Source organism: Symphalangus syndactylus, chromosome 16 (assembly GCF_028878055.3).
Source record: "Symphalangus syndactylus isolate Jambi chromosome 16, NHGRI_mSymSyn1-v2.1_pri, whole genome shotgun sequence".
Taxonomy (NCBI): domain Eukaryota; kingdom Metazoa; phylum Chordata; class Mammalia; order Primates; family Hylobatidae; genus Symphalangus; species Symphalangus syndactylus.
In genome coordinates, this window is record NC_072438.2 from 100,596,674 (window position 1) to 100,620,593 (window position 23,920).

Sequence of the window (23,920 nt, forward strand, 5' to 3'; positions counted from 1 at the left end):
ATGGGGCCTCAGTGCTGTCTTAGGAGCCCAGGGTTTTCTCGGAGCCAGTGCCCCTCAGACGCTGGTGGGGATGCCCCGCAGGAGGAAGGTGTGCTCCCCCATGGCTGTTTCCAGAAAGCAGGACTAACCAGGGCCTGCAGAAGCCATGGGAGACAGGCTCCACCCACGCTGCGGAGAACGGCCCCTGCTCCAGAGACACTGCACTCCTCCAGGCCCGCCTGCCCTCCAGCAGCGGCCCCTGCTCCAGAGACACCACATGCTCCTCCAGTGCCTGCCCTCCAGGTCATGTTCCAGTGTCCCACGGATGCAGCACCGTGGCCCAGGCAGCGTTGGTGTCACCCCAGGGTGCTACCTGCATGATACCATCCAGTCCCAGTGACTACGCTGGTGCCATCGGTCCCAGGGCCTTCCCTGTATCCTGGAAGCTGGCTCACAGGAGAGCTGGTTGGGTGTTGATGGGGGTTCCCCAGTCACAGGGTGTCATGGTTTAGACATGGCCAAGACCGGACTGGCTTTGATCCCATTCAATACCGTGCAGCATCCTCGTAAGATGCCCGGGGACTGGAGTGGGTTGAAAATGGTAAATAGAGTGGTCTAGGAGAATCACTGTGCTGTGGGACTGCGGGGCCGATTTGCAAATTCAAAGGGAATTACTGAACACACTTGTCATCTCGCAGGCGAGAGCCTCGGGTAGGTGACGGTGCCGAGGGTTCTGGTGAGGATGGTGGAGTAGAGATGACAGCGGCAGGAGGCGGTGCGGCTGGTTGAGGGTTTGAAAAGAAAAATAGTTCAGTTTTAGAAAAGCTATATTTAATTTTAGATTTGAGTGGGAGAGCGAAGAAGAAACAGCTTTATAGATAGCAGTAAGCACGGGCTCTGGGGGAGAGGGGTTCCTGCGGGGAGGCGCAGATCCTCCTGCAGTCACGTGGGGTGGGGGTGAAAAGCTCCAGAGTGTGACCCACTGAAATCTAAGGTCAAGGAGACAGTGGGTGTTCACAGAGGTGAGAAAAAGACAAAGAAACCCACCATAAATTTGGCAAAAGATGTATATACATTTATATAAATGAGCAAATTACCCAAACAGAAATGGGAATACCCAGTAAACATAAAATGTTCCTCCCGGTGAAACCGTCCCCGCGATGTGGCCTGCGCTCCTGGCAGCCCTTCCCTCCTCCTGCAGGTCTCACCTGGGATCTGTAGCGCCTGGGGTGTGGGCCGTGCCTCGGGCTCCAAAGGTAAGAGCGGTTGTGTGTGGAGAGAGTCCGTAGCAACAGTTCACGGGGCCAGTTTTTCACATTTTGTGTCTGCTTTTAGTATCGTTAACTATGAGAATTCATTGTGGGTGTGATTGCTGATGCCGTATTTGAATGCAGCGTTTGGTTTGGACCAGAAGGCATGTTATATGAATAAAGGTGTTTTGGTGATTGGGGAGACAGAAAAGGAGGGCGTTTCCTGCGGCTGCCTTGCTCGGTTTGTGTCTGTGGGTGCTGGATGGGAGTCGGTGATTCTCGAAGCTCCCTCCACCTCTCAGATGCTGAGGGCGGGCTGGTGGTGTTTGCTGATGGAAGTGCCGGCTCCGTCCAGTGGGATGCCTGACAGAACTGCTGTGCTTTCAAAAGTTGTTCTTTCTCTAAAAGGAAAAAGCAAAAGGAAATTAGACCTTGGACAGCAGGCGCCTGTGTGTGCTGCCGCTCGCCCTCTCACTGTGGGAGGAGTGAACATTCTTTCGTGGATTTGCAAGTGCACTGTCACATATCCTGTGGAATCGGGATAATTTTCTCCCCAGAATTAAAACAGCAACATTGGGATGCACCTTCAGGAGGGAGCATTCCTGTGAGCTGCCTCCACTGCGCTAACCATAGAGCTTGGAGTGTCTGGCACTGAGCATCTGCCCCGGCCCCCTGTGCGGGGTAACACAGCCCCACGTCCTTTGAGTCTCTGGGCCCCGTCCTTTGGGCAGCCTCCCCTGCACCCCTGCCTTGTTGCAGGTGCATTGGAACCCTTCACTGGCTGGGGCCCTGCAATGTGATACCTCCAACAAGTGGACTCGGAGGGGCCGCAGCATCACTGCGCCTGGTGGGCCTCACCGCAGCACCCCTGCCAAGCACCGCGATGGTGTGAGTGCACACGAGAGGGACCACATGTTCTCTGGAGACCTCGTGTCTTTGGGTTCAGCACTGATTGTGAAACGCCGGGTGATGCTGGGGCCTGGTGATGCTGGGGCCTGGGGCTGCTTACGGCCCTGGTGGCCTTGGCAGAGACAAGGGAGGGTTTTGCCAGCTGCCTGACATCAGAGAGCCTGGGCCTGGGCATTGTGACCACCGGCGCCTTCACTCAGAGACTTCCAGAGAGTTCCAGGCCAATATTTGGATGGCCTTGTTTACATTTAAACCAAGAGTCATCACTTTTATACTTTTTATCATGGGAAATTTCAAACGTGTCAAATGTCTTTCTCAGCTCAGGCTTCCATAATAAAGTGCCTCAGACCGGGCTTAAACCACAGACATTGTTCTCTCACCATCCTGGAGGCTGGAGTCCGAGACCGAGTTCCTCCTGAGGCCTCTCCTGAGCTTACAGATGGCGCCTTCTCCCTGCGTCCTCAGAGGGCCGCCCCTCCCTGGGTGTCTGTGTCCTCATCTCTTCTTATAAGGACACCAGGCAGGTTGGCTCAGGGCCCCCAGATGATCTCATTCTACCTTCATCACCTCTGTAACGGTCCCATCTCCAAATACAGTCACCCTCTGGAGTCCTGGGGGTCAGGACATCACAGGAATTGGGGAAGGGGGGCAAAATTCAACCCAGAACACCAAAGGAGTGATAATACAGTGGGCCTGGGACCTGTCCCCCAGCCCGGAGAATGACGGTGTATGGCCAGACCGGGGTCACGTGCACTCCCGCTGCGCCCGCCCTGCTTGGCGCGGCTGCTGTCACAAAGGACCACAGACAAGGTGGCTCCTAAACAGCAGACACGGATTTCTCACCATTCTGGAGGCTGAAGTCCAAGATGCCGGCAGATTCAGTGTCTGCCAAGGACCCCCTCCGGGTCAATAGATGGCACCTTCTGTGTCCCCACAAGCTGGAGGGGTGAACGAGCTCCCTCGGGCCTCTGGTGCATGTGGATCAGGAGGGTCCTCCAGCTCCTCCTTGTTTGCTGCAATGGATTTGGGCTGTGTTTTGTGGAGTTCTCTGCATTTTCTGATTGATTGTATCTCCTTGTTGTCGTTGGGGTTTTCTGGAAGCTGGTGGTTGCATCTAGACCCAGAGAGGGTCAGTCCCCACTGGTCTGCTGTGCTACTCCTGCACCAGGCTTGGCATTGGCTGCTGCTGGACCCCTGTCACGTGAGTGTGTGTGAGCTGGGTAGGCCTCGAGCCAGCCCTCAGAATGTGAGCCTCTGCCAGCTTCCTTGATTTGGGCTGCGCCATGCTCCTGGGACTGCAGGCGTGAGCCCCCGTGCCCGGCCCCTGCCAGCTTCCCTGATGTGGGCTGTGCCATGCTGTCGCGTCTTCATCTCTGCATTTCCCACCCGTGACCTGGAGCAAGCCTGGCTGAGGAGCCCTGGGCCTTCTGCTGGGAAGTGGCATTTAGCGGCCGCAGTCTGCACCAAAGCTCTCCATCCGTGTGGGCAGGTCACTGCCTGGACACCTTGGTTTATCGTAGCCAACTTTCAAATAGTTTAAGTAACTCAGCCTCAGACTTCAGACAAAGTTCCCCATTAGGATTATGCTATAAACCCTCACTTATGGCTCACATACAGGGTGACCATATTGCTTCCTCCAACTGGCATTTCTCAGGGTGATCAGGGTCCTATGGTGACAGCCGGTCCACAGCCATCAACAGCTTGTCTTCGGAGCGCCAGGTTGCAGGTCTCAGCGTCTGCAGGCGTCCAGTGTCCTCCCCAGTTGGCTGCCGCGTGGAGGCCTGACCTATGGTGACCAGGAGCGTGGTCCGTGTTCTCCTCTCCGAGTCCCTCCCCCTCCCCGCATTCAGCCTCTGGCCACACTGCCTGGAGGCTGCTCCGGCTCCCCATGCTGCCCGCCTTGTCCACGCGGCAGTCCGCTTATCCCTGTCTACGACTTGCAGTGATGTCTTGGTTCCGCTTGCTGCCCCTGCTGCCTCTGGTGAAGGTGCCAAGGGGGCTTCTGTGGAAGCCTCTGAGCCAGGGTGCTGGGCCTTGCTTGGGTGAGGAAAAGAGACACCTGCCCTCTCTGCCAGGTGTCCCTGTGGCTGCAGGTCTGTAAACGCACGCTTGCTCTCAGTGGACACTGCAAAGCTGTCTCGGGGAGGAATGGCTGTGCCTGGTGCCTCCACTTTATCGACCTGAGTCTCCAGCGACGCTGCCTGGGAGACCACACGGCCAAGCCCCTTTCCTTAGAGGGCCTTTGTTCTGGGAGTTTCTGGTCTAGCCAGGATCTTCTAAGAATTTCTTTGCCTACCCAGCACCTCCCTTGGCCACCCCCACCAGCGCTGACGGGCTTGGCTGCTGCAGCTGCCCCAGCCAGCTTCTCTCTCTGCAGCTCTGCCATACTGGCATCTCCCGGGGGGCTAGAGCCCATCCAGACCCATCTGCACCACGGCGTGGGGGCATGAGGAATGGAGGGATCCCAATGGGTGGGCCTGAGGCTGGACGCAGGGGTGCAGCCTGTGGAGGAGACAGTTGGGCAGAAGGTGCAGGGTCATAGAAGCTTCTGGTAGGAGCCACAGCAGTCACCCAAGTCCTGTTCTCCTTGGTGAGGGCTCCTGGCTCCTGTGGGCGGGCCGAGCCTGGCAGAGAAAGAGTGCACAGGCCCAGAGCTGGGCGAAGTGAAGGCAGAGCGGTGGAGATGCCCAGCTCTTCACCATGAGCACTGCTGCTCCTCCTACCAAGGGCTCCCAGAGGCCCCTCTCCAAGCAGTTTTCACAGCACTGCAGAGCAGAGCCACACCCTCCCCATCTGCTGGAGGCCTGGGGAGCTCCTCCCTGGCCATGTTCCCTCTCCACCCTCCACTCATCAGCCCTGTTTGCCGAGGGTCAGCGATTGCACCTGTGGCCCACAGGCCCCCCCTTGCTGCCGCTAAGCTCAGAAGCACGGGCCGCATTCCCTGGTGCACCACGAGCAGGCACAAGGATGCGTGGGCTGAGGGTCACATGGTCACGCAGTCTTCTGGGACACCAAGAGGAGCAGATGCACTGACGGGTGGGGAGGGTCACGTGGTCAGGCATTCTTTCCCATACAGGAAGGAGCTGGTGCAGAGGGTCACTTGTTCACACAGTCCTCCCCGTGCATGAAGCAGCAGGTGCATGGATGCATGGATGCATGGATGTGTGGGGCGAGGGTCAGGTGGTGATGCAGTCTAATCTGTGCACGAAGGAGCAGGTGCAGGGATGCATAAGTTGAGGCTCAGGTGGTCGCCCAGTCTTCCCTATGTGTGCAGGAGCAGGCGCGGGGGTGCATGGGCCGAGGGTCACGTGGTCGCACAGTGCATTCCCCCACTGGCTGGCCCAGCGAACCCCATGTGCTAAGGAACCAGCAGCCTGACTATCCGGGATGCAGGTGGGGCCTCCCCCCATCCAGGGCTTATTCATGCCCCATGTTGTTTGGGGATGGGGCGCTGCTCCCCCAGCCCCGGAGCCTTTCGCAGTGGGCTGTCCCATATGGAATGGCCTGGCAGTCAGTGCTGTTTCAGGAACACCATGGGTTACTGTGATTTTATTCCATTCTCTGTGGTGGAAGCAGTGTTGTAGCAGAATTGGCTGCAGTGCCAGAGGTGGAGTGAAGCAGACTGTGGGCAGAGGCTGCCATGGCCGCAGGTCACAGTGGGGAACTTCCTGAGACTTCTCTTAGTGCTGGTTATCACTGCTTCATGGCGTCTGCACGGGGAGGCAACAGGTTCTAAGAACAGTTTATGGGAAGAAGAAACTTACCCAGTAACTTACTGTCGGCTTTTGTTTTTTTTTTTTTGGGAGGACGGAGTTTTGCACTTGTTCCCCAGGCTGGAGCACAATGGCGCGATCTCAGCTCACCACAACCTCCGCCTCCCGAGTCCAAGTGATTCTCCTGCCTCAGCCTCCAGAGTAGCTGGGATTACAGGCATGCACCACCACCCCCGGCTACTTTTGTATTTTTAGTAGAGATGGGGTTTCTCCATGTTGGTCAGGCTGGTCTCGAACTCCCGACCTCAGGTGATCCTCCCGCCTTGGCCTCTCAAAGTGCTGGGATTACAGATGTGAGCCTCCATGCCTGGCCCAGCTGTCAGCTTTAACAGCAGAGCCAGGCTTGTGCGCCCCAGAGTGGCCTCTTCCCAGCCAGTGGCCCTGGAGCCCCAGGACCAGGCAGGCTGAAGGCCGAGGCTACGGTCTCCTCCGCTGCGCTCTCCTCCACTGCAACAAAATATGAAACAGTAACAGTAGATGGGAACGGACGAAATATTTAAAACTAAATTTTACAAATAAAGGAAAAGGCTGCCCCTTAGACTTGTGGAATCAAATTGAGGTGGTCCTTAGGGGGAGCTGTGTTCTAAATGTGAATATCAGGAAATAAGGTATTTCTGAAAATAACGATGTGGGCTTTTCCCTCAAAAAGTTGAAAAGAATATTTGACTAAATTCAAAGCAGAAGAAAGAGGAACTAATAAGAGCCAAAATTAATATGATTAGGTCACAACTGAGAGTGAACAAATCTGAAATGGTTCTGTAAGAAGATTGATAAAATAGAAAAATATCTGGCAACGTAGGTTTAGAAGTTTTGGCAGACACAGGTAACATTAGAAATGAAACCAGAGAGCAGGCTTGGTGTAAACCCAAGGAGAGTGTGGTGGGCAACTTGACTCAGTTATCTTAAAGGCAGCTGGGAGGAGACCTTGGTAGCGGGAGGGAAAAATATGCCAAAAGCTTCCAGGAAGAGACTTCCTCATTGACAAAGACAGTGAACTCAACCCAAGAAAAAAGAGGGACTCTAAACAGTAGGGTTGGAAACAGTGAAGCAGCGGTCAGGAGCTGCCGGTGGGCATGGCCGCACGCTGGTTTCATAGGGCGACCACACCAGGAAGCCGCTGGGAGGAAGTGACAGGCGCGTCTTACTTAACAGCTGGTGACAGTCCCAAGCATCTGTTAGCCAACAGACCTAGCAATTCCTTTTTAAAAATGATCCTAACAGGTAGCTGCGCAGCGCTGAAGCTAGTTTTCAATATTAGAGAGACCGTGGCTGTGAGGCATCATGTTAGTGGATTAAAGTGGGAAACAGCGCGTGGCTCTCCCCACAGATGCAGGAAGCACCTCTGATAAAGCTCAGCACCCATTCATGATTTAAAGCAAAACAAAACTCATGGAGGATGAGGCCTGGGAAGGTTTCTCAGCAGTAAAGAACGTTTGCTGAACGCCAGTAACACGATGTTGAACAGTGACAATCGTCACCAATGGCGGGATAACAGATTTGTGGTTGCTTGGTGCAGCGAGCGTGATGCTGAAGCGGGGACCCAGCTGGGGTGAGGAGCAGCCCCGGAAGTGGGGAAGAAGAGGCACATTAGAGGTCGTCATCTCTCGCAAACCAAACATCGTCTAGATCTGCGTACCCGACAGGCTGACCTGACCACTGGTGGTCAGGGTGAGAGACACGGGTGGCATAAAGCCGTGAGAGTGAAATGCACACTGCACATCCAAGACAGCGTGAGAAAATGCAAACTAGCCAGTAGCAACTTCTATGTTGAGTACGTGTTGAAATGGTATTTCAGATATACCGGGCAAAATGAGCTATATATTAAATTGTCATTCCCTTTAAATGTGGCCACTCGAAAACTTAAAATGACGCATGTGGCAGGCATGTTTCTCTTGGGCTATGCTTGTCTCCGTTGAGAACCCAAAAGAATCTAGGGACAAACCAAGGAAACAGAGTGGGAGCGCTCTCATGACAGGCATCAGAAATTAGGGATGGCTGCTGCTTGGGGAGCCAACTGCCATCTGTGTCTCCTGGGTCTTTTCTGTCTCTGCACAAAACCTGCACCTCAGGACTGGTGTTTCCCCTCACCTAAAGCCTCTGGCTCCTCTGCACGGAGTCCTGTCCGCCTCCCAGAGGGACCTCCATCCTCGGACCCTGGGCTGCCTGGGATCCTGCAGCCTCGGCCTGCCCTGGTGTGGGGGCCTGCCCTGGCTTGGGGGGCCTTCCTGAGCCCCCATATTGACCTGCGCCTCTGCCCTCCTGCCAGTCCACTCTCCTGCGCCGGGTCTTCCATTGGCTGGAAAGTCACACCTTCATTCTGCCGTCTTCTCTGTGGTTTGAGGTCCAACCTTGCAAACTCCAGGCCAGCTACCTCCCCACGTCACCAACACTGTCTAGGGTGGCGTATGCACTCTCATGTCCACATAAAGGATTTCAGGGGAAACTGCTGAGTGAGGCCTGTGGGGCTGGGGGTGCGTCCTGGGGGGCGGAGCTGCCTGGGGGTGCGTCCTGGGGGGTGGAGATGCCTGGGGGTGTGTCGTGGGGGGCAGAGCTGCCTGGGGGTGCATCCTGGGGGGGTGGAGCTGCCTGGGGGTGCGTCCTGGTGGGTGGAGCTGCCTGGGGTTGTGTACTGTGGGTCAGAGTGGCCCTTGAATTTGCAGGAGGAAGCTCCACTGTGTCGTTCCCAAGCCACTCGCATGGCGGCTCCAGTAAGGAGGCAGGAAGCGGGCAGTGGGCGTGGAGCATGTCAGTCAGCACTGGTCAGTGTCCACAGCCATGGTGAGGGCTGGTCAGCATCAGCACCGGTCAGCCTTGGTCAGTGCCAGTCAATGTTGGTCAGCCTTGGACAGGGCCGGTCAATGTTGGTCAGCCTTGGACAGGGCCGGTCAGCCCTGGTCAGCGCTGGTCAGCACTGGTCAGCCTTGGTCAGCCTCGGTCAGTGCTGGTCAGCCTTGGTCAGCTGTGTGCCAGCTGCAGCCCCTCCCCAGCTCTCCACTCTGCGGGGCACGCTGTCTCCCTGGGCTGGCCTCTGCCGGGTGGGGAGCCGCCTGGTGTCCTACATGGATTCTCTGGATAACGCCCCCCTCTGTCCGCAGGTGGCCCTCATGACACTGACGCTCTTCCCGGTCCGGCTCCTGGTTGCCGCCGCCATGATGCTGCTGGCCTGGCCCCTCGCACTGGTCGCATCCCTGGGCTCTGCGGAGAAGGAACCCGAGCAGCCCCTGGCCCTGTGGAGGAAGTAAGTTGCGCATGTGCTGTGCTCTCCTCCTGGCGGGGGGGGTCACGCAGCCAAACAGTGGGAACTCATCTCACAGTGGGGTTGTGTCTCTCCACCCTAGCCCATCCGTCCTTCCCTTCTGAGCCCAGCGTCCACCAGGGCTGCCCCCTGCCAGCGGGGACTCGGCCACCTCCCCGCTGCCTCCGTCTTCCACACCTCCGCCACGGTCCTGCTCTGAGGCTTCACTTTCCAGGGCTCTGCAGGATGTGTGGCCATTGTTTCACATCCTTGAGCACAGAGACGCCCCTACACCGTGGCCTTCTCTGCTCCCGAACCTGCCAGGGCTCCCTGTTGCTGACGAAAGTCAGACTTCTGGGCACCCTCTCCTGGCTTTGTGACTGCCAGCCCCCTTGCCTCTCCCGCCTCAGCTCTGGCCCTGCCCGTGGTGGCCTCCCCCAGACCCTCAGGCTGTGAGTGGACAGCCTCTTGGGCTGCAGTGACAGGGCACCACAGTGACACAGGCCCCCTGCCTAGGGAGGTCCCCACCTCAGTGGCCCCCATGCAGAGGCAGCTGGACCTAGTGCGGGTGCCGTGGGCCCGGGAGGGGCCGTCTTCCAGATGTAAGAGCAGCAGCAATGAGAGGAACGGCTGCTCGGGGCAGGTAGCCGCTGTGGCATCTCCTGCCAACCTGGTCTTATTAAAAGTGGGCTAAGTGGGAACAGGTTGCTACATCATAAAAGTCCAGTGACTTGACATCAAAATCCCCATTTCTGGCCAGTCTTGGAAAAGCAGAAGCTCTGGCCAGTGGGCCTGCTCCCCAGGGCCAGCAACTGGCTGGAGCCAGGCCCAGCCCTGCCTTTGGATAGGAGGCTCGGTCCTCCCCCGCCCTCCGAGACTGCATGTCAGCCAACATTGGCCTGGCCTGCTGCCTGCTGGCACCACCCCTCCAGGGCCGTCTTTCTCTTGCTTTGTGGACCTAAACTTTTCCTGGCTTTTAAGCACGGAATATAAATAAAGCACACCTATCTGATGAGGAATACATCTAAACTGAAGATCCAAAAGAGACCACAAAAAAATTAAACTGATTCACAATATTTTCTTGTTTCATTTAAATTCCTAAAGCTGTGCTTTCACTGAAAGTATCTGCCATTAGCAAATGAAAATGTTGAGATATCATAAATACTTTGATAAATATTTTCAGTATCTTAAAAGTTACCACTCATGTCCTATAACCACAGCTCTGACAACCCTTCCACGTATTGTTAACGTCTCTCATCATCCTGAAGGGGCTCCCTGAATCTTTTATTCAAAAACAGGAATATTAGTAGTTAATTGGAGGCTGCTGCCTGACTATAAATAAAGTTTTACTGGATCACGGGCACGCCCACTGGCCTGCGTGATGTTCAGGGCTGCACTGGGGGGAAGTCAGGCCAAGTGGTTGGGACACAGGCCGTGTGGCTGTAGAGCCTAATGCATTCACTGCCTGGCCCCCGACAGGTGTAGTGGGCATGCCCAGGCCCCTCCTTTCTCTGGAAGGTGTCTGATCTCTGGGCTGTATGTACAGCAAAGTTTTCACGGCCAAGAGGCTGATGGGAGCTGACATCTGCCTGAGTTTCGGTTCTCCTCAATACCCGGGGCCACACTCAGACACACAGTTAGGTGCAGGGGGAAGACCGCCACTTAGGGTCCCGGGTTTGCCGCACCGTTGCGTGCAGACATGGTGCAGTCGTAGTTGAGGGCAACCTGGGCATTGGGGGTCCCTCACTCTGGGCCCTGCTGCTCACTGGGTAATGGTGACCCAGGGCAGCCTGGGTTCTTTAGGGGCAACGGGATCATCACTGGCTTTGGTTCTTCATTTTGCCTCTCTAGATTTTTTAAATTCTCTTATGCTTTATCTTGAGGTTTGTTTTTGAAATGTTTTAACCATAAAATAGGAATTGGATATCAAATATATAACCAAGCAAAGTAAATCAAGACCAAATCAAAGTCAGGCTTTCCGTTTTGCTGAGCTGAGAAGCCACAGCTAGAAAGTGGGGGTTCTGTAGTGTGAAGCAGGCTGCAGGTGACCTGGCTGAATGTGGTGCTGTGGGTAGCAATGGCTTCACGGTGCTTTCCTGGCACCCTTTCTCTTACTCCCCGTGTCCTTGATGGGCCGAGCTCCCCGCCTCCTCTGTTCTATCTCGGGAGGCAGGAACCCCGTGCGAGCACAGGCTCTCACTTCTCAAAGTAGATGGCTTGGGGCAATTTTCCATTTCCCCATGCTAACCCTGGTGGCTTTTCTTGTCTGTGAATAATTGACTTGGCTTCATCAGGCGATACATGGACCACGACGGACTCTTACTCCAGCAGCTGCACTTCAGAGACGCTTTCATATGTACATCTCATGCACGTGTCAAGTGTCCTGTGAAGTGACACGTTGGGATTTCTGTCACCTCTGCTTCATGAGGTCTTTGGGCATCTGGATCTGTGGAGACTCACTGTGTATCATTCTGTGTATGTTTGCAGAGAGGGTGTGTGAGAGAGAGTGTACACGCATGTGTGTATGTACATATGCACATGAGTGTGCATACGTGTGTATGTGCATGCACGAGAGTAGGTACATGTGCATAGGTGTGTGGTTGCATTTGTGTATGTGTGTATGTGAGCCGCCGGTGCAAGTATGTGTGTGTATGAGAGTGTGTACATGTGTATATGTGTGTGTTGTGTACCTGCATGTGTTGCATGTGTGTACATGTGAGTGCATGTATATATGTGTGTATGTATGGATGTCTATCATGTGCACATACATGTACGTGTATGACAGTATGTACATGTGTATGTGTTGTCTCTGTGTACGTGTGTATGTGTGTATATGTGCAAGTGTATGTGTGTACAGGTGTCCACATATGTATGATGTATGTACATATGTGTGAGTATATGTGTGTACATATGAGTGTGTGTATGAGTATATATGAGAGCGATGTCTGTGTATGTGTGTGAATGTGTGCATGGGTGTGTACAGGTGAACATGTATGCATGTGCGAGAGTATGCATGGATGCTTGTGGGCACTCAAGCTGCCCGTGCTGCCTGGCATTGAATCCCACCCTCCCACCCCCGGAGCCCCTGGTGTCTCCTTCAGCAGCACTGATGAAAGCTCCCTTGGTGCACAGTCCTGGGCTTGGCTTGGTGCTTGAAGGGAAACAGAAGAGAGAACAAACCCTGAATTCTGAACTCCCCAAGGGGAAACCTAGTCACAAAAGCACCGTAGTTAGGGACGCAAGGGATCAGGAAAAAACGGGATTTGAAATAGCAGATTCAGAGTGTACCGCTGAATAATAATTACGTAGTCGGTTTGGGACTTAAGTTGGCTCACGTTATTGCACTGCTCTGCAGTTTTGAATAGATTGATGTTGAATTAAGGCATTTTTGCTGAATGTAAGTTAGTGTCATTCAAACCTTCCTAAAATAAAAATCTTAGGCTTTCAGTGAAAGAATGACACAGTTTCGCAAAAGGCACTATTTTAAGTTACTTTCAACACACAGTGTTGTAAAAACCGTAGCATCGTTTTGCAAAACCTGACCATCTGGCGCTGAATCCTTGACCACGGGCCAAGTCCTGAGCTGGGCCAGGTCCTCCAGGGGCTGCCCCTTGGCTGACTGGACGGTTCAGATGGATGGTGCCCTTTCCTGAATGCTCTGTGTGGGAACACCCGTTCCCAAGTTTGGGGATGCCATCCCCATGATGACTCTAGTACTCCCCGTACGTTGGCCTGGAGGTTGGAGCTTGAACTTGAGCATCAAACCACTTTATCTGGTCTCCCAGAAGCCAGCAGCTCCTGCCACCTGTGTCTCTGTGTACATGCGTCTCTGTGTACGTGTGTATGTGTGTATATGTGCAAGTATACATGTGTACAGGTGTCCACATATGTATGATGTATGTACATGTGTGTATGAGAGTATATGTGTGTACATATGTATGAGTGTGTGTGTGCACGTGTGTATGAGTATATATGAGAGCGATGTCGTATATACTCGGGCTGTGTACATGTGTATAGGTCCCCTCCAGGGCCGGCTCTGCTCCGCCTCTCGCCTCTGCTCACGGCAGAACATTTGGAACCTGCAGAGCCGGGGCCTGCGCCTGCCCCTCACACTTAGATATGTGGGTCTCCCTCGGCCACCTCCACACGCCAGTTGGGTTGAGGAGATGCAGGCCTCAGCGGCCTTCCTCCTTTTCCCCCTGCATGTTCTGGGAGACTTCCCCCTCCTCATTTCCCAGGCTTTCCTGTGCGTTGCTTGTCTCCACAGTGAGAGTCTGGGTTTCTGGGAGTGTTCTCTTGTTCTCTGATGCTCCTGAGCACCCTGTTCTTCCTGACTATCTTGGCAAGCGTGGTGGATGCTTTGTGCCCCTCTTCTGTTGCCCGCCCTTTCTGTCTCCTTGGGGTCAGTCTTCTGCTTCTCTGCCATGCAGCTGCTCTGCTCACATGTCTCAGGATTCTTGGGTGTCGTCCGTGAGAGGACGGTAGGACGGAGTGGATTTCCCGGGGGTGCTGATGGAGATCCCCACTCCTGTGTGTGCAGATAGATCCGTCTCCTGATTCACATTCCCCTGGGAACAGGCTGCCAAGGCACCTGAGCACCTTGGGCTTGTGCTGGCTCCCTTTGCCCTGGGGTGAGTGGGTACTGGGTCCCCAACCCCACAGCGAGCGGAGCTTTTCTCTGAGGCTGTCATCCATGCCAGCAGTCCAGGTTTTCACATGTGGATAGTTTAGGTATAAAATTCCTCCAAGATCTTTAGAGAAGAGCTGAAGCTGCTTTTTCCCTGCCCTGACACCCAGTACATTTCCCCTGAGCACCGTCTGTCCCTGCAATTCGATTTGGGGGCTGGCAGGTGTGTTCCTCCAAGGGCTGCCCGGGTTTTAATCTCTTTTTTCCTGCTGTCCTCTCTCCTGCCCCTGAACCTGCCCGGGACCGGCTCCTGTGCCCGCCGCAGCCTCCTCTGCAGCTGAACCTGCCCGGGACTGGCTCCTGTGCCCGCCGCAGCCTCCTCTGCAGCTGAGCCTGCCCAGGACCGGCTCCTGTGCCCGCTGCAGCCTCCTCTGCAGCCTCACTTCTCCCTCCTCCGCTGCCTTGTTTCTTCCATCTTAGGCATCAATCGCTGTCTGTTGGCTTTTGTTTTTGTACTTTTTGTGTGTGTGTGGAAAATAACATGCATACAGAAGAGTACATCTTTATTTTTTAGTTTAGATTAGTTTTCTTGAGATGGAGTCTCACTCTGTTGCCCAAGCTGGAGTGCAGTGGCGCAATCTCGGCTCACTGCAACCTCTGCCCCTTGGGTTCAAGCAGTTCTCCTCTCTCAGCCTCCTGAGTGGCTGGGATTACAGACGCACGCCACCACGCCCAGCTAATTTTTGTATTTTTAGTAGAGACAGGGTTTCACCATGTTGGCCAGGCTGGTCTTGAGCTCCTGACCTCAAGTGATCCACCTCCCTTGTCCTCCCAAAGTGCTGGGATTACAGGCGTGAGCCATCATGCCTGGCCAGAAAAGTACATTTTTAAATGGGCACCCGAACAGGTGGTGAAGAAGTGCACGCCTGTGTGATCCCCCCTCCTCTAGAAAAGCAGCATTCTGGGCTGGTCCCCAGCGTCTCCATGTGTAACTACACCATTGTTTATCGTCCATATACACAAAGGCCATTCCAAGGTGGCCCCGCGAGAGGCTCTGTGCTCTCCTAGTGACTGCCTTGGTTCAGATCCATGGGGACCCGTCCTGGAAGTCTCCTGAGAGGATCATCCATCCCAGGGGAATGTGAATCCAGTAAGGCTTCAGGCTCTCGTTTCTCTGTGCAGTAGTTTTACCCAGTGTGATCGCCCACTTAACCCAGTGGCCAAGAGAAACGTGGCCTTTCATGAAGCTGAATCATGTTCTCTGTGTGCGTGGCCTGTGGCTTCTCACACACCGTGGCCGTCTGCCGCGTGTCAATTCCCTGATATGTGGAATAACAGCCTAATCTGCAGCCTCATATGAAAGAGAATACACACGTTTAAAAGGCTACATTTGTACCTATTTTAAAAAGAGAGAAAGGGTACACAAATTCAGTTAACCTAGGCTGATTTTTACTTTATTTTCCAAATTTATTGGCCATCTAATTTCTTCTAGAAACAGCTCACTGTAATAACACAACGCCTGGTTGTGGGAACGCCAGGCTTCCTGTGGAGATGAGATGGGGAGGTTCGCACGCAGGTCTCAGCTTCCGTCCTCAGCTCTGAGCCCCCTCCATATTTCGATATATGTTTTAGGTGTTTTAATGTTTTTCCCATTTCAAAATGATAGGATGCTGATAAATAAGTTGCTAACATGAAGGTCCGGAGGTCTTCTGGCCTGGGACTTGGGCTGTCTGTGTTCCGGAGTCTCATGTTGTCTTAGCGCTGCCTGTCACGTGGCCGTGACCACCACACAGGGCTCCGCGGCCTCCTTCACAGGTGAGAGCGCAGCCAGTGAGGACACAGGCGGAGGCCAGGAAGGCGCGGCGCCTCTTCTTCCCTCAAGCAGATGTCCCAGCGGTGGCGACCACAGGAGGCCCGTGGCCTGGACCGCGCCCTGGAGGGCCCTCCCATAGGACCGCCCCTGTGCCTCACGCAGCCTCCGAGACCGCGGACCCGTGCCCATGTGCCCGCATGACGCAGCGCCCTCTTTTGCAGGGTCGTGGACTTCCTGCTGAAGGCCATCATGCGTACCATGTGGTTCGCCGGCGGCTTCCACCGGGTGGCCGTGAAGGGGCGGCAGGCGCTGCCCACCGAGGCGGCCATCCTCACACTCGCGCCTCACTCGTCCTACTTCGACGCCATCCCTGTGACCATGACGATGTCCTCCATCGTGATGAAGGCAGAGAGCAGAGACATCCCGATCTGGGGAAGTGAGTGAGACACCCCTTGCTGGGAGTGAGGGACCCCGCCCTGCTGGGAATGAGATCTCCCTGCCGCTGAGAATAAGAGATTCCCCTCCTGCTGGGAGTGAGGGTCCCCCCTCTGTTGGGAATGAGACCCCCTCTGCTGCTCGGAGTGAGGGACTCCCTGCTGGTTTTGAGGGACCCCCCCTTCTGGGAATGAGAGATCCCTTCCCTGCTAGGAATGAGGGGAAATGAGTGAGACCCCCATGCCGGGAGTGAGGGACCCCCCCCACGCTGCTGGGAGTGATCGAGCCCCCACCGCCGGGCATATTGGCCTTGTGCCCCATTTTCTGTGTTGTGGTTTCCTGTGTAATTTTCATTGTTGTAATTGTTATTTTTATTGGTACCTGAGTGCCCTCACTATCATAACAGGCTACAGTGCTTGCTCCAGGTCTGCTTGGCAAGGGTGGGTCACCTTTATCAGATGGCAGTTCTGGAAGTCTTTGGGAGTAGGTCGGCAGGGCTGCCCATGCACCGGGGCTGTGCCGTGAACCCAGGGGCCTGAGCACCTGGTGCTGCCGTGACCCCTCCCCAAAGCCGGGGACTCACTGCAGCAGAGATTCACCCTCTCGTCATCTGGTGACCAGATGTTCAAAATCAAGGCGTCTCTGGGCCGAAGGCCCTGTGGGGCCCCTTCCTGCCTCTTCCTCCTCCGGGGGCTGCAGGCGATCCTGGGCTGTGGCTGCATCGCTCTGACTCTGCCTCAGTGGGCAACTGGCCTGGCTCCCTCCAAGTGTCTCCTCCGTGTGTCTCTTATAAGGACCAGTCATTGGGTGATCCAGGATGCTCTTGTCTTCAGATCCTTAACCAGTTACCTCTGTAAAAACCTTTTTCCAAATAAGGCCCCATTCACAGGTTCCAGGGTCAGCATGTGGACCCATCTTTGGGGGCGGCATCCCATGGACCCACTGCTCTGCGAGGACTGTAGGGAGCCCTGGAGCCCTGTGTGGCCCCTCACCCACCTGTGCGCAGCCCTGACCTGCCAGAGCGCTGTCTTTGGTGCTCTTCAGGGCAGCTGGGCCCGTTCTGTCCTCGTGCTTCCTTCGCAGGCACCGTCAGCACAGCACAGCACGTTCTGGGGCACAGCGGGTCCTGGGTTGGCAGTGGGCGGTGCTGAGGGAAGGAGCTGCCGGGAGGAGGGGCGTCACCTGTGGCCGGGGCCCTCACCTGGGCGCTCCTGCCGGCTCTGTTTCCATGCAGCACCTAACGTTAGCATTCATGTAACAGTTTTCTAGAGAATATCTGGGGGGACACATTCAGTATGGACTGGGTGGGGACACATTCTGTGGTGCTGACCACTGAGGGTGGCGGCCACAGCTGGGATAGGAAGGCTGGAAGTGGGGTGAGGAACCCCGGCACGGCCCGTGGGGGATTGGGCCTGCAGCAGCTGGGGGGTGTCCAGACTGTGCCTGCAGCTGGGCAGTTGTGGGTGGCCTGAGTCTGCCTGGGTCAGGCTTGGAAATCAGGGATGGTCCTTGGTGGGACTGGAGGGCTCGCAGCACTCAGCTGGCTGGGGAAGCCTGGAGGAGGCTGGACAGGCCGGCACTGGAGGCGAGACTGGACTGCAGGCACCATCCGAGTGATGGCCTTGGCTCTCACACGCAGGTTTCCCCGCTCTGTAAGCTCCACAGGCTCATGGGGCAGCCTCAGCTCCACTCAGCACCCTTTGCATCCTGTGGTTCTGGCATACCCGGGAAACCACGTTTGCGCCCCCACCGTGGCAAAAGCCCGTGGTTGTCGTCATCTGCTCAGGGAGGGGGATTGTGGAGCCATGTGCCCAGGCACCCTTGCAGCTGCAGGGGTCCTTGGACGGGGGGCTGGCCCACCCAGAGTGAACCTGAGCGTTGGCCGGGCTCTCCCTGTGCCCCTTGGTGCCTCCCTGTGGAGATCGCCAGCACGAAGGAGTGTTTGGTGCGATGACGCTGGACGTTGTAGTCCCATCTTTCTAGAGGCCCGGGATTCCACCTCTTCCGGACCAACCCAGGTGACCCAGCACTGGCCTTCATCTCGGCGCAGCAGGAAGAATGGCCATAGCCCTGCTGCTGTGTGCAGGGCCCTCGTGGAGCCCTGTGTGTTTCTTGTCATTTCAGAGATAATCCACGGACCTGCGAGGGAAAGGATAGCGACAAACAAGCTCGTCAGAAATTTTCGTTAGAATTCAGACTTAGCAGGAACCACATTTTGCTCTCTGCTGTCCTGGCCTGAAAGGGCCATCGTCCTGGGGCGTGGCTGACGACTCCTCTACTGCACACCTGGAGCACCCTCTGATTCGGGAGCTCAGAGATGTCTCCCCAGGCCCCAGCTCAGAGACACCTCCCCGGGCCCCAGCTCAGAGACGTCTCCCCGGGCCCCAGCTCAGAGATGTCTCCCCAGGCCCCAGCTCAGAGACGCCTTCCCTGGTCCCAGCTCAGAGACGCCTTCCCCGGGCCCCAGCTCAGAGACGTCTCCCCTGGTCCCAGCTCAGAGACGCCTTCTCTGGTCCCAGCTCAGAGACGTCTCCCTGGTTTCCAGCTCAAAGACGTCTCCCCTGGTCCCAGCTCAGAGATGTCTCCCTGGTCCCAGCTTGTAGTGACTTCTGGTTCCTCTCGTGGACCCTTTGACAGCTCACAACTTTGTTGAAGAGATGAATGTTGAAAATGTTCAAAATATTTTCATTTTTAGATGCATCAATACCAATTAGGGTGATCAACCAGGTGGATTTTTTCCTTTTCACATTCTTAGTTTCCTTTCAGTGACCTTCATATCTGCACCATCCATTTACAGACTTGTCAAGGAAAGTTTGAGGCTCAAATGCCCAAAAGACGGCAGAACGCTGTCACCTTCTTGCTGGCAAAATGCGCCAGTCCCAGTGTGGCTGTGCACACGGCGTGGTGACGCCCTTCCCTCCTCAGGGCTCCCGGGGAGGAGCTGCATCTCCTTGCTGTCCTCACCGCCCAGTTCTCAGTGTGAAACGCACACCGGGCAACCCACCTGAAGATGCACGGCCCAAGACGTCGCTCGGATACAGAGTCCTCCCCCTGCACCCCCCACATTTACCCTGGGACCCATCTGAGTGTGAAACGCCCCCATGTCACTGTTCTGTTCTGTTCTTTGCCGTTATAGACAACTTCTGAAATCTCTACTCTGTTCATGAAACAAACCAGCTGACAGGATAGTGAAGGTGGCAGGGTGGCATCTCCAGACCCCGTGTGCCCTGGGATGACCATGGGACGCTATGGCCAAAACAGTGGGAACCGAAAGACCACGCAGTCAGGGCCATTTCTTTCACGCGTGCGCCGTCCTGCGAGAGGACTCCGCCATGCTTCCCTTCCTTCCGATTTCGTCCTTTTTTAGCAGAGTTGGAAATAACCAATGAGTAAGGATGAAATAGTACTGAAATCGTGAAAAAGCAAAATGATTCAAGACGTAGGAAAGCCCGCAGAGACCCAACAGGCAACTGCAGGATAGAAGGAATTTTCTTTTTTTGGCTTCAATTTTCTTGTTGTTCTTGGAGGAATGAACCTCCAGGAAAGAATAAAAGTCATGAAATGCTACTCCTTACAAGTAATAAAAGCGCTAAAAAAAGAAACTGGAAACTGAACTGGGGTGGGGAGGTGGGGCTGACCAGCAGCCTGGGAGCCTGTGGTAGGGTCAGAGACACCCTCAGTTGGCCTGGGGGGTGCCAACCGTGGATCCTGCTCACCATCCTCAAAAAGGAAGCTCCGCTCAGGGATAGTTTCATTTTAAAGTCTTCAGAGTTTTCTCTTCTAAGAAGTATGTTTCCACGTTCAAATCCTCTTGCAGAAAGGTGCCGTGGCCGCGTTGCCCTGGTTGAGCACCAGCCTTCATGGCGGGGTGTTGCTTGTACCCCGACCCCGCACCTTCCAGGAGGCTGTGGGGTGCCATGGTTAGAACTGGGGCTGTGCTACAAAGCACCACAAAGCTGGTGGCTTAGAACAGGAATGTATTCTCCCACCGTCTAGAAGCAGAAGCGCCAGAACAAAGTGCTGGCCTCACTGGGCTCTTCTGAAAGCTCCCTCAGCCTTCCTGGCTCCTGGCGGGGGCTGTGGCCACATCCTCCCATGGCCTCCTTCATCATTGGCCTTCTCTCTCCCTCTTCGTCTCCTCTTCCCATAGGGACCCTCATCCGGGACTTTAGCTTGAGCATCTGCTTTGTTTCCTCCTCCCATAGGGACCTTCATCTGGGACCTTGAGCATCTGCTACCACCTGTTTCGAAATGAGGTCCCATTCCTGATACCAGGAGTGAGGACTTCAGCTTGTCTTTTAGGGGATGCAGTTCAACCCACAGGGGGCAGGCGGGGTCCAATCCAGGGACCTGGCACCTTCAACCCTGTCCTCTGTGAAGACCGGGACTAAAGACTTCCTGCTGCCTGGAGGTTGTCTTTCACTGACCTCCATTCTGTGCTCCATGTCCTCAGCGGGTGCCAGGGACTTGGTGTTTGTTACTTGTGGCACTGAGGCTACAGGGCTTCCTGCTGTCACAGACGTGGGAAGCCCGGGTGCTGTTCCCGTTCCCTCAGGCAGGGACTCACAGCCCACCCATGGCACAGCCCCTAAGGCATCTGGGGGCTTCTGCCCCACTGGGCGCCATGCAGCAGCCCCCTCTTTCCTCAGCCCTACCTGGCGGGAGCCGTGCATTCCACGTGATCCTCTCCCCTCCTCTCTTCCAGCTCTGATCCGGTATATACGGCCTGTGTTCGTGTCCCGGTCAGACCAGGATTCTCGCAGGAAAACAGTAGAAGAAATCAAGAGACGTGCGCAGTCAAATGGAAAGTGGCCGCAGGTAACGCACGCAGCCCTGATGGTGTTTCAGTGGTTTTATTCCGAAAGATGCGAACTTCGAGAGTGGGGAGAAAGTAACCGGGGCCCTTCCTCCGGGGCTGGATTCTGATTATCTTCTCCTAGTGAGTGCGTGAACTCAGGAGGGTGCTGTCAGGCGCATTTGGTTTCGGTGCCTGAAATTTAAAGTAAAGAAAAATAATTCTCAAACGCATCTCAGCTTCCTGAATCATCTTTTCTGAACTAAGTTCTGACTCAGAGCATTGCTCACCCGCCCTCCTGGTGCAGTCTGATTTCGGAGTTGATGTGTCAGCTATGTGTTGGGCGGTTCTAAAAGTCCTGGAGTAAACTTCCTGGTCTGTATGCTGGTTCCCAGGCATTATTCAGAAGCCCTGAACCCAGCCGTAGGGGCAGCTCGGCCGACATTAGCTTGAACGCTCTTTCTCTTCTTTCCAGCTGAGCCAGCATTAGAAGCTAGAAATTTCATAGAACTGTCTGGGATCTGATTGCTCAGGAAGCTTTGCAGGGTCTGGCTGGGGGTAGCCGCTTAGAGGGCTGTGACGTCCAGGGTGCCCCAGCTCTGCCCCCACAAGCACAGGCAGCCTCCTCCCCCACCCATTTGGCCTGCCTGGCCCTGGGCTTGCCAGAGTGAACCCACTCCGGCCCGCCTGAGGTCTGGGTGAGCCCACGCCGGCCTGCCTGAGGTCCGTCTACCTCGCGCGACCCAGAACTGAAAGCAGCCTGTGGGGCTGGGAGTTTGAGTGCAGTTTCTGCTACAGCAGGCCAGTGTGAATCGGAGGAATTGAAACCCCGGTGTGGAGGTGCTGCCTGACTGGGGCTCGGCTCTCCTGCCCATCCAGCCCATTGCTGGGGTCCCAGCCCTCCTTCGGCTCCATCAGCCAGGCACTGCCATTGTGGGTCTTTGCTCTCCTCTCCGCCTTCTTCCTGATGAGAATGAGTGCCGCCCCCAGGAGGTGCTTATGTTGTGCCAACCGTGGGTTATATTTAGTTGCACCTGTTTCTCACAGTGTCTGAGAGGTGGGCACCGCGATTACCCTGCTTTCCAGGAGCTGTAGTTGAAGAAGACAGATGCTGTTTGTGTATTGACACTGCTGCTGCACTTTAGTAAAACCAGCAGAGCGGAAATCAGTGTGTGCTTCCATAATGCATTTTAATAATTTAGATACTGAATATGATCACAGTGTCTGAATTACGTCAGCAGCAAAGAAAATATATTGTGAAGACTGGCTTCTGTAAGCTCCGAATTATAATTATGTACAGGTTAATGCTGATCCTTTTCTTTCTCCCACTTCCAGATAATGATTTTTCCAGAAGGAACTTGTACGAACAGGACCTGCCTAATTACCTTCAAACCTGGTATGTAGTTTTCTTAATTGTTTATTTTTCTCTTAGAGAAAAGGAAAATATTAAAGAGATGTATTTTAATAATGTGCTGTGTAGATAAGAACAGTTTCTGTTTTTATCCTGTGTGCTGGGGTTCTTAGAGGTATTCCTAAGAAAAGTCACGAGATAAATATAAGAATGTGAGTCAAGGATTATCATGTCTGCAGGAAGATGGAGAAGTTATGGTTTCAGGTGGTTTCCAGTGAGGTTGAGATAGGTGTTTGCCTCTGTTCTGAGATCCAGGCTAAGGGGGTCCTGGGTCCAGAAGGGGCCTGCTTGCCTTTGAATGGCTCAGGTTACCCTTCTTGGCCTGCAGCTCACCCCCCACACCCGCCTGGGAATGCCAGGTGCAAATCCCTGCGAGCCATCCTCAGATGCCCAGGTCCTCAGGTCCCCAGTTAGACGGTGTTCTTTCTCCCTGGGGAGGGGGGACTCAAACGCGTGTGAACTTGGGTCTCTCCTGCGGCGGTTGCCCCAGTCTAGTGTTGTGTCTGCACCCCTGATGTGGGAAGTGTTGCAGTGAGCAGGCATTGGGCCTCTCCCGCGGCAGTCATCCGGGTCTACTGTTGCGTCTGCACCCCTGACATGGGAAGTGTGGCAGTGAGCAGGCAGCGGAGTCCACTGTTCTTTCTGCGCTGAGTCTGTTTGGAGTTCTGCACACCCTTGGGCGTGTCAGAGGGTCCACCTGGATCCTGTCGTCTCCCTTGGGCTACTTTAGAAAGTAGTGGCTTTCATCAACTGTGTCCATACTGGGGCATGCAGACCTGTTCTCCCGGGTTGGGTCAGAGCCACGTGGAAACGCAGGTACCTCACTCGGACTGGCACCGGCTGCCCTGCCTCTGAGGCCGCACAACCTGAGTGTCTGGACATTTATGGGAGCTGCGTCGAGGAAGTGTGCAGTCGCTCACCTGCGTGTGCCGCCGTGGTTTCCGAGCCTGCGGCCATCCTCCTCCTGCTCAGATGCATGTGCTGTCACCCTCCACCTTCCTTGGTGCAGCAGGCAGATGGCAGGTTTTGCTAGCAGAGGCTTCAAGGTGCAGCTCAGTGGAAGGTACTGGGTCTTCCCGTTCCATTGTCTTCACCACGTGTGGTTCTGAGTCATTCTGATCAGAACCAGAGATGCAGAGGGTGGAGGCAGCACCCAGTGACCAAGAATCCACGTGCCCCACCACACTGGGCCCATGCCTGGGCATGGCCTGTGGGCAACCTTGGTGAAGGCCGAAAGTGGGCCGTGTTTCCAAGGCCCCAGGCAGAAGACAGCTGGCAAGTACGTCAGGTCTTGTTCCTCGGCAGGTGTGGGGCTGGGGTCAGTGCCGTGCCCTGTCTTCAAGGGCAGGTGTTCCTCGGGAGTGGAGCCTCGTGCCTGCGGGGAGGCCCCTGGGGAGGGCCATTGCCTTGCTCTTTGGAGCTGGCGGCCCTCGTGTAGACGTGAGGAGGGCGCGTGAGAACCTCTCAACGCATATCACAAAACCAAGGGGAGTCACGGCGGTGCCCAGCAGGAGCTCACTGTGTGCAGTCCAGGAAGGGCGCTCGCTGTGCCACAGGTGGGTTCCACGGCATCTGGGGAGATGACACGGTGGCTTGATCATGTCCCCATCTCCATTTCCAGTGGGTCCAGCCATGAGTTCCACGTGTCACCCTCAGGCACGGGGTTCCAGCTGCCTCGAGTCACGTGTTCGGA

General features: G+C 55.3%; 1 protein-coding gene and 1 long non-coding RNA gene across 3 annotated transcripts in view; one reads left to right on the forward strand and one right to left on the reverse strand.

Moving 5' to 3' along the window:
* Positions 1-23,920, forward strand: part of LPCAT1 (lysophosphatidylcholine acyltransferase 1) — a 60,543-nt gene that overhangs the window by 12,301 nt on the left and 24,322 nt on the right. For both annotated transcript variants that reach the window (XM_055245529.2, XM_055245530.2), the window contains exons 2-5: positions 9,007-9,149; positions 15,808-16,022; positions 20,727-20,839; positions 22,152-22,212. In XM_055245529.2, the coding sequence (XP_055101504.1) occupies positions 9,007-9,149; positions 15,808-16,022; positions 20,727-20,839; positions 22,152-22,212 (532 nt within the window). The remainder of the gene's footprint in view (positions 1-9,006; positions 9,150-15,807; positions 16,023-20,726; positions 20,840-22,151; positions 22,213-23,920) is intronic.
* LOC129464386 (uncharacterized) lies at positions 16,016-21,768 on the reverse strand. The gene is made up of 3 exons (XR_010116276.1): positions 21,107-21,768; positions 20,677-21,011; positions 16,016-18,160 (listed from the first exon to the last, which is right to left on the reverse strand). It is a non-coding gene; the product is annotated as an uncharacterized lncRNA (long non-coding RNA).